This window comes from Pan troglodytes, chromosome 18 (assembly GCF_028858775.2).
Source record: "Pan troglodytes isolate AG18354 chromosome 18, NHGRI_mPanTro3-v2.0_pri, whole genome shotgun sequence".
In the NCBI taxonomy this organism is placed as follows: Eukaryota; Metazoa; Chordata; class Mammalia; order Primates; family Hominidae; genus Pan; species Pan troglodytes.
This window is the reverse complement of record NC_072416.2, coordinates 33,234,121-33,244,148: the sequence shown is the minus strand read 5'-3', so window position 1 is coordinate 33,244,148 and position 10,028 is coordinate 33,234,121. Positions and strand designations below refer to the sequence as shown.

General features: G+C 51.8%; 1 protein-coding gene across 1 annotated transcript; it reads right to left on the bottom strand.

Moving 5' to 3' along the window:
* Positions 1 to 6,167: 6,167 nt before the first annotated feature.
* On the bottom strand, positions 6,168 to 9,924 carry TUFM (Tu translation elongation factor, mitochondrial). The gene is made up of 10 exons (XM_510904.7): positions 9,599 to 9,924; positions 9,293 to 9,487; positions 8,695 to 8,861; positions 8,332 to 8,436; positions 8,079 to 8,243; positions 7,800 to 7,932; positions 7,611 to 7,715; positions 7,331 to 7,482; positions 7,117 to 7,236; positions 6,168 to 6,529 (listed from the first exon to the last, which is right to left on the bottom strand). Exons 1-10 carry the CDS (start codon positions 9,648 to 9,650, stop codon positions 6,356 to 6,358), a joined length of 1,368 nt encoding a protein of 455 aa, XP_510904.2. The 5' UTR covers positions 9,651 to 9,924; the 3' UTR covers positions 6,168 to 6,355.
* Positions 9,925 to 10,028: the final 104 nt, after the last annotated feature.

Sequence of the window (10,028 nt, the reverse complement as noted above, 5' to 3'; positions counted from 1 at the left end):
TTGAAATCTAGGATGATGGGGAGCCAGATCGGGATCCTGTGCCGTTGATTTGAAGGTGGGTTCCAGACTTCATGTTGTGAAGTTGTGCAGTTGATGACTGAGGTTCTGGATGACTGGATGGCTAAAAGCACGTGAGATGGGAGTCCCCTTCCCAGGGTGGGACAGAGCAGTGGCACAGTTCCCGAGGATGCTGTCCCTGACTGGCTCTGGAACTGCTACATAGATAGCTCACCCAGCTGTCTAGTGACTATTTTCTCATCTTGAACTTGGCTTCATCTCAAGGTGTGATTCAAAGTTTCATTTCTAATATGAGTATCTCATGAATTACATACACCTCTTTATGTTGAAGGGTGAATGTTTATGGTCATTGGAATTAAAGTCCTGATGGATGTGCAGCTGACTGTGGATGAGAGCTGTAAAGGTGAAACTGTTAGTGGGAGAAGAGGGGAGAGGATTGGTTGGGAACTGGGCTTACTGGGGAGCAAGAGCAAAATTAGGCATTATGGGTGGGACAAGAAGATTGAAGCATGGGATGTGGAAATGACAGCAGGCTCCAGAGGAGGTAGTTTTTCAGGGAGGTTGAGAATTCTCTCGGAGACTTGACCTTGGTTTCCTTGCCTAAAATGGAGGTGATTTCACCTTTCCAAGATTTTGAGGAAGTGGCTGGTGCTCAGTGGTAGACGGATGTTTCAGCTCTCACCAAAGCCAGAGAAAGCTGCTGAGACCAGGACAGGAAGAGTGAAGGCTACAGTATTGGGGAAGAATCCCAGCATATGCAGATTTGGAACTTGGTAATAAGTGCACCTGGTGGGGTGGAGAGAAGGGGTTATTAAAGAGGTAAAGAAAAAAAAAAAAAAAAAGGACTTTATGTGGTAGCCACTTGGATGCTAAAAATGGGCAGGGTTGGAGTCCGAAGAGCACTCAGCAGGTAGATGTGGGGTGGTGCAGGAGCCTGGGCTCAGGATATTTGAAGTGTAGATGGAGAGACAGGTATCTCCTATGAAATATGGCAAGTATTACTGAGTAATCTTTCAATTTTTTTTTTTTTTTTTTAAGAGACAGAGTCCCATTATGTTGGCCAGGCTGGTCTCGAACTCCTGGGCTCAAGCCGTTCTGCCTTGGCCTCCCAAAGTGCTGGGGATTACAGGTGTGAGCCACCACACCCAGCTGAGTAGTCATTTTGATGCTTTCTGGAAGGACTGCAGATTGTACAGCAGTCCGCCCGTATCTGGGGGGGATGTGATCTGAGATCCCCAGTGGATGCCCATAGTACCAAACCTTATGTATACTATGTTTTTTTCCTATAGCTATGATGAGGTTTAGTTTCTAAATTAGGCACAATACTCTTGTGCTTCGGGGCCATCACTGAGTAAATCAGGGCTACTTGAACACGATCATTGGAGTGCTGTAACGGTCAATCTGATAACCAGCACGGCTACTAAAGTGACTAACAGGCAAAGGGATGGTTCACGTCTTGACAGGATGGATGGAGCAGGATGGCAAAAGATTTCATCATACTACTCAGAATGGTGCTCAACTTAAAATCTGAACTGTTAAATAGAAAATTCTAGGCCAGGCGCGGTGGCTCACACCTGTAATCCTAGCACTTTGGGAGGCTGAGGTGGGTGGATCATGAGGTCAAGAGATCGAGACCATCCTGGCCAACATGGTGAAACCCTGTCTACTAAAAATACAAAAATTAGCTGGGCATAGTGGCGCATCCCTTTCGGCCCAGCTACTTGGGAGGCTGAGACAGGAGAATGGCTTGAGCCCAGGAGGTGGAGGTTGCAGTGAGCAGAGATCGTGCCACTGCACTCTGGCCTGGCGACAGAGCGAGACTCTGTCTCAGGAAAAAAAAAAGAAAATTCCAGCTGGGTGCGGTGGTTCACGCCTGTAATCCCATACTTTGGGAGGCCGAGGAAGGTGGATTATTTGAGGTTGGGAGTTCGAGATCAGGTTGGCCAACATGGTGAGATGCCATCTCTACTAAAAATACAGGTTAGCCAGGTGTGGTGGTGGGTGCCTGTAATCCCAGCTACTTGAAGGCTGAGGCAGGAGAATCACTTGAACCCGGGATGCAGAGGTTGCAGTGGGCCGAGATCGTGCCACGGTACTCCAGCCTGGGTGACAGAGACTGTCTCAAAAAAAAAAAAAAAAGAAAATTCCAGAAATAATCAGACCAGCGTTGACAGTGGATAACTGAAACCAGGGATAAGGGCAGAGACTACTGTATGTTTACCATCTTTGAGCAGAAATCTCAAAGTTGGAAGGGAACTTAGCCTTCAGCCAGCCAGAAATTCCTCTTGGCAGCCCCTGTCATGTCAGCCTTGCCTTGAGCACTGAGGAGAAGACAAATCTGCCCTGTCATTGGACAGTTCTTTTTGCAAAGTTCTTCCCTCTTCCTCTTCTCTCACCCACTTCCCTTAGTTTGCCTCTGTTCTGGAGTCAAAAATCAGGTTTTGCATTTTCTCAAAACAGCTCTTAAGTTGGGCCCAAGAGCCCTCCCTTCTGGGAGCTCATCTTAGCCATCCTGGGTGTGTATTCACTTGTCAGGATGCATTTGTGATAGGGGTGCCTGTTAACCTCTGCCGAGCCTTGCTTTGCTTGGTGTCAGCATCCTTGCCAGTCATCACTCCCAAGTTTTTGAAATTCACTCATAGTTTATTCCCTGCATATTAGAGAAGTGGCCTTTTTCTTTATTCCTTTTTTAAATTTATTTTTTCTTTCCTTTTTTTTTTTTTTTTTTTTTTTTTTTGAGAAGGAGTCTCACTGTGTTGCCCAGGCTGGAGTGCATTGGCGCAATCTCGGCTCACTGCAACCTCTGCCTCCCTGGTTCAAGTGATTCTCCTGCCTCAACCTCCCAAGTAGCTGGGATTACAGGTGCCTGCCACCACGCCCGGCTAATTGTCTTTATTTTTAGTAGAGACGGGGTTTCACCATCTTGGCCAGGCTGGTCTTGAACTCTGACCTCATGATCCACCCGCCTCGGCCTCCCGAAATGCTGGGATTACAGGCGTGAGCCACCGCGCCTGGCTATTTTTTCTTTTTTATATGGAAACAGAGTCTCCCTATGTTGCTCAGGCTGCTCTGGAACTCCTGGGCTCAAGGGATCTGCCTGCCTCGGCCTCCCAAAGTGCTGGGATTACAGGCATGAGCCACCACAACCGGCCTTTTTCTCTTCTTTTGAGACAGAGTCTCACTCTGTCGCCCAGGCTGGAGTGCAGTGGCGCAATCTCGGCTCACTGCATCCTCTGCCTCTCGGGTTCAAGTGATTCTTGTGCCTCAGCCTCCTGAGTAGCTGAGACTACAAGCGCAAGCCACCATGCCTGGCTAATTTTTTTTTTTGAGACAGAGTCTTACTCTGTTGCCCAGTCTGGAGTGCAATGATGTGATCTTGGCTCACTGCAACCTCTGCCTCCCGGGTTCAAGCGATTCTCCTGCCTCAGCCTCCTGAGTAGCTGGAATTACAGGCGCCTGCCACTACGCCTGGCTAATTTTTGTATTTTTAGTAGAGACGGGGTTTCATCATAATGGCCAGGTTGGTCTCGAACTCCTGACCTCAGGTGATCTGCCTGCCTTGGCCTCCCAAAGTGCTGGGATTACAAGCGTGAGCCACCGTGCCTGGCCTGCCTGGCTAATTTTTTTTTTCTTGAGACAGTCTGGCTGTGTCGCCCAGGCTGGAGTGCAGTGGCGCGATCTCGGCTTACTGCAAGCTCCGCCTCCCGGGTTCACGCCATTCTCCTGCCTCAGCCTCCTGAGTAGCTGGGACTACAGGCGCCCGCCACCGCACCCAGCTAAATTTTGTATTTTTTAGTAGAGACGGGGTTTCACCGTGGTCTCGATCTCCTGACCTCGTGATCTGCCCGCCTTGGCCTCCCAAAGTGCTGGGATTATAGGCGTGAACTACCGCACCCGGCCCTACCTGGCTAATTTTTGTATTTTTAGTAGAATGGGGTTTCGCCATGTTGCCCAGGCTGGTCTCAAACTCCTGGCCTCAAGTGATCTGCCCGCTTTGGCCTCCCAAAATGCTGGGATTATAGGTGTGAGGTACCACACCCGGCCTCTTTTCTTAATTTTATTTTTTTATTTTTCTTTTTTGAGACAGAGTCTCACCTTGTTGCCAGGCTGGAGTGCAGTGATGCGATCTCGGCTCACTGCGACCTCCACCTCCCCGGTTCAAGTGATTCTCCTGCTTCCGCCTCCGAGTATCTGAGACTACAGGCGCGCGCCAGCACGCCCAGCTAATTTTTTTCTATTTTTAGTAGAGATGGGGTTTCACCATATTGCCCAGGATGGGCTCGATCTCCTGACCTCGTGATCCGCCCACCTCGGCCTCCTGGTCTAAAGTTGTTTTTTTTGAGACGAGTCTTGCTCTGTCACCCAGGCTGGAGTGCAATGGTGCAATCTCAGCTCAAGTATTATTATTTTTTTTTTGAGATGGACTTTTGCTCTTGTTGCCCGGGCTAGAGTGCAATGGCACGATCTCAGCTCACTGCAACCTCCACCACTTCCCAGGTTCAAGCGATTCTCCTGCCTCAGCCTCCCGAATAGCTGGGATTACAGGCACCTGCCACCATGCCTGGCTCATTTTTTTGTATTTTTATTAGAGACAGGGTTTCACCACATTGGCCAGGCTGGTCTCAAACTCCTGATCTCAGGTGATCTGCCCGCCTTGGCCTCCCAAAGTGCTGGGATTACAGGCGTGAGCCACCGTGCCCGGCCTCGGCTCAAGTATTTTTAAATAAAGTTTTCCTAGACATTACACACTTAATATAGTGTACAGTTGACCCTTAAGCGATTGGGGTTCAAACTGCACAGATCCACTTACATGTGAATTTTTTCAAATACAAGTTACACTGAGTCTGCCTGTCTCCCCTTTGGCCTCCTCCTAAGAAACGTGAAGACGAGGGCCTTTATGATGATCCACTTCCACTTGATAGTGAATGTATTTTCCTTATGATTTTCTTAACACTTTCTCTAGTTTTATTGTTTTTTTTTTTTTTTTGAGATGGAGTCTCGCTCTGTCACCCAGGCTGGAGTGCAGTGGCGCGATCTCAGCTCACTGCAACCTCCGCCTCCTGGATTCAAGCAATTCTCCTGCCTCAGCCTCCCGAGTAGCTGGAATTACAGGCATGTGCCACCACACCCGGCTAATTTTTTTGTATTTTTAGTAGAGACACGGTTTCACCATGTTGGCCAGGCTGGTCTCGAACTCCTGACCTTGTGATCCACCCATCTCAATCTCCCAAAGTGCTGGGATTACAGGCGTGAGCCACCGCGCCTGGCCACTCTCTAGTTTTATTGTAAGAATACAGTATATAATACATATAACAAACAAAGTATGTGTTTGTATGCTATCAGCAAGGCTTCTGGCCAGCAGCAGGTTACTAGTTACATTTTGGGGGAGTCAAGTTATATGTGAGGAGCCAGACACGGTAGCTTACACCTCTAATCCCAGCAGTTGGGGAGACCAAGGTTGAGCCCAGGAGTCCAAGGCTGCAGTGAGCTAGGATGGTGCCACCGCACCCAGCCTGGGTGACAGTGAGACCCTATATCTCTTCTTTTCCCTTTGTTCAGCCTCCCCATAGAGACCGTCGAAAATTGCCAATGCTGATTATATTTCAAGTCATCATGGAGTCATTGGCTATGATACTGCCACTGCACAAAGCTGGCCCCACTCAAAAACAAGTTATATGTGGATTTGTGGCTGCATGGAGGGGGGCTGGCACCCCTAACCCCTGCATTGTTCAAGGGTCAACTATAATATAAACATAACTTCACTGAGAAATCAAAAAATTTGTGACCTGCTTTATTGTGGTAGTCTGGAAGCAAACCTACAGCATCTGAGGTATGCCTGTCCAGTCCCTGTTCCCACAATGTGAATGGATGCTAGACATTCACTTAGTATTCCGAGGAAACAAGATGGGTTTGGTGCCTGAGCTGAAGCCATGCTGGCTCCAGAGCGATAGAACATTCTTTCCCACTATCTCCCAGGAGGCTGAATAATGGCATCCTACTGTGTCTAGGCAATCACTAAGCTCACTGGACTTGATTTCTCTGTTAAAATTGCTCTGGGATCTCACAAGCTCCCCATCTGTCTGGGGTTCAACACCCTTTTTGTCCTCCCCCATCCTCTCCAATTTGCACAAAGGACACAGGACACTTGCTGGCTTACTATTCAAAGTTTACTGACCTCCCCAGCCAGGCAGGCCAACCCTTCCGAGCAGGGGAAATGTCCATCTAGCTGCCCTCTGCTGGGTTGCAGCCTATGCCATGAGAGGGTACTGGAAGCAGGAGGGAGCCCTGGCTAGGGCAGGCCTTCAACGCAAGGGAAGCTGAGCAGAGGTCTGCACACTCAACCCCATTTGATGTTCTTCTCCTCCTCAGTCATGGCCAGCGTGTTGGTGACTAGACCGGTGCCAATAGTCCGGTTGCCATCTCGCAGGGTGAAACGCTGGCCTTTCTCTAAGATCATTGGCTGCCGCAAGATTAGGTTGAACTTCAGGTCCTCCCCGGGCATGGCAAGCTCCTAGAGTAGGAAGAGAAGGATCATGCGTGGCCTCCAGGGTGCCTTCATTCCTTAAGTCTTTTTTGGCTACCTCGGAGGTTAAGAGTCATGGGAGAATGCAGCAGGGGAATGGTTCTGCCTGGGGACAGCTTCATCCATCTCAGGCTGTCAGGCAGATGCAAACAGCATATTGAGACAAGAAAACATAAAAGAGACCAGTGATGAGTGTTCCTAAGGTATGTTCTTGAGAAAAAAATGTCTAGGAAGTTGTGGGTTATGCAGGTTTCTTGGTCACAGGACTTCTTAAGCCTTCATATATAGTGAAACTCTCAAAAAGAAGAGACCTTTTCTAGGAAATCTTTCTGTGGGTACATGCTGGCAGAGCTAAACTTTTAACCTGCTTCAGCTTAGGGCATACTGGATGAGGACTCCCGCCCCTAAGTCCATGGGCCATGCCCCTTCTGTTGGCTAGCAGCGGCAAGCAGCCCCTTTCCAACTAAGGAAATAAAGCCACTCGGGTTGTCACAGTGTATCTTTGGAACTATGAGTGAAGCAAAGGTAATATAAAAAGTCCCCCCTCCACCCTACATTCCTCCCACCCACCGTACCTTCTCTGGGGGCAGGATAATCCGACAGGCCATGTCCCAAGTCAGGGAGAACATGACAGGCATGAAGTGGGACACAAAGGGCTTGTGGCGGCCACCTTCCTCCTTGCTGAGGATGTAAACCTGGAGGAGAGTGAGCAATGACGGTGAGCTGGGCTTGGCTGGAGGCTGGGGAGAGCTTGGCTCAACCCTGCCCACCGTCACCTGGAGCCCTCACCTGGGCCTCCACCTTCTGGTGGGGCTTGATGGAACCCGGCTTGACCATGACCAGGCCCCGCCGCAAGTCCTCCCGCTTCAAGCCTCGGACCAGGGCCCCGAGGTTATCTCCGGCTTCGGCCCTCTCCAGGCTCTTGTGGAACATCTCAATGCCTAGGACGGAAGGGGAAAAGGAGCAGGGAGAAGGAAGGCGAATGTGAGACAGAGGGAAGGCACAAGGGATCTGCCGGGGTAAGGCCACCCTTCAGCCAGCCCCTGCTCTCCAGACTGGCTTCCCGAACCTGTCACCACAGTGCGGATGTTCTTGCTATGTCCTAGGAGCTCACACTCATCTCCCTTCTTTAAAATGCCACGCTCTAGTGTACCTGTCACCACGGTGCCACGGCCTGGGAGGGAATAAGACAGGATATCAGGGACCCCGAGCTAGGCTTCTGCTAGAGAGAGTGCGTGGGAACAGGCAGAGTCCTCACCAGGGACGGAGTACACCGCCTCCACAGGCAGCAGGAAAGGCTTCTCCAGGTCCCGGGCGGGCACTGGGATGTACGTGTCCACAGCATCCAGTAGCTTCTGCACAGACTTCAGGCCTAACTCAGGGTCCCGACCCTGTTGAGGGGAAGTGCCAGGACTCTGAAATCCCCATTCTACTTCCCTCGATTATCAAGAGCCACTTCCCAGACACAAAGCAGAGCTCTGGGTGCCCATCCAGCCCCACCCTCTGCAGCAGCTGCCCTGCCTGACCCTGCGTTCACCTCAAGGGCACAGAGAGCAGAGCCTACGATGACTGGGGTCTCCTCCCCTTTATAGCCAAACTCGGTGAGCAGCTCCCGGATCTCCAGTTCCACCAGTTCCACCATCTCAGAGTCCTGGACAGCGTCAGCCTTGTTCACATACACCACCACATGCTCCACCCCAATCTGTAGATGCCAGAGAGACAGGGACAATATCCAGAGGGGCCCAACTCCCCACTCTTCCCTTTTGCATCCTTACCCAGGCTCTCAGTACCTGTCTGGCCAGTAATAAGTGCTCTCGGGTCTGGGGCATGGGGCCGTCATTGGCTGCTACCACCAGGATGCAGCCGTCGAGGGGTGCAGTGCCTGTGATCATATTCTGGAGAGGAGAAGGAGAGGAAACAGCCAAGTTCAACGAGCTCTTCAGTTCACATCCATATAGCCAAGTGTAGCAGTTAGAAACTCAGGCCCACCTTTCTCTACCATCTCCTCACCACCCATTCTGAGTGGCCAAGACCACAAACCTGCCATCTCATACCCAAACACTGAATATCTTAATCTCCTCCCCACAAGCCTAACATTTATCCTGACAAGAGGCAGCTTCTGGCCCTGTCTCCAGTGTCCCAGCAACCCTCACCTTAACATAATCTGCATGACCCGGGCAGTCTGTGTGGGCGTAGTGGCGGGCGGCAGTGCTATACTCCACATGAGCCGCATTGATGGTGATACCCCGAGCTCGCTCCTCCGGGGCATTGTCAATCTCTTCGTACTTCTTGAACTTAGCCCCACCTCCCTCAGCTAGAACTAAAGGAGGAAAAGAACACACCTCTCAGCTAAAGTTCCAGTGCTAGAGGCAGAGCTTAGACCACGCCCCTGAACCCTCCCACCTAAATACATAACCTCCTCCAATCTCTAACTCTTCCAGCAGAGAGAACTGTGGGTCAGAAAGAAATGTTAGAGGGCCTTAAGGGTCTGCCCTGTGACTTCTTTAGGGTACAGCCTCTGCTTGCAGAGCATTCCCCACGACTTTGTGATCCCCAAGCCATTGGTGGATCACAAAGTTCTTCCTGTTCAGGAGAAATTTGTCTCTTGCATCTCCCAATCCACCTGCCGCACAAATTCGGGCTCTTGGGGCCACAGTAAACTCCTCCAGCAGACACTCTGCTGGCCTTGCCTCCCTGGCTCCAGGTCCCATCAGTAGATAGTGCGCTGCTGGACGCCCCAACCCCACTCACTCTTCGTGATAGCTGCAGTCAGCGTGGTCTTGCCGTGGTCCACATGGCCGATGGTACCCACATTCACATGTGGCTTGTCGCGCACGTAAGTCTTCTTGGCCTCCACGGCCAGGCCGCGGCACAAGAGAGGCAATGCCGGGGCTTTCAGCAGCCGCAACAGACCCTGCAGCAGGAAGGTCCGGCCGGCGGCGAGACCTGCCGGGACCGAGGCTTGGAGTCAGGCAGGGAAGGGGTCAGACCGAACCCAGCCACCTACCACTCCCCCAAAGTGTTCCTGGGCCGCCATCGCCCTCCCTGACCACTTACCGCTGAAGTGGGGCGTCGCGCGCAGCAGGGTGGCGGCCGCCATTGTGGTCATACTCGCGCCCCGGGAACCGGGGAGCGGGGAGCCCGAGCGCACAGCAGAGGAAGGGCGCCTGCGGCTGGAAGGCACTTCCGGCGGAAGTTAGGGCTGGGAGGGCAAGTCCGGGCCCCTCTAGCCGCCAGTGTCTATGGCCGTCTCAGCCGACGTCGGGCGCGCGGCTGAAGACGTCATGGAGGGGACTGGTGTCTCGAGGGCGGAGTATGATGGAGAGGTTTTCCACCACTCGCGCCTCTCGGGCTGAGGGGCAACGTAGTTCTCTCTGGCGGTCGCAGGGGGCACTGGGGAGCGTCCCCTAAATCACCGGCGCCGCGAAGGCTCATGGGCGTAGTAGTTCTCAGGTCGGCGGGCTGTGGAGGTGATCAGAGTGGGAGT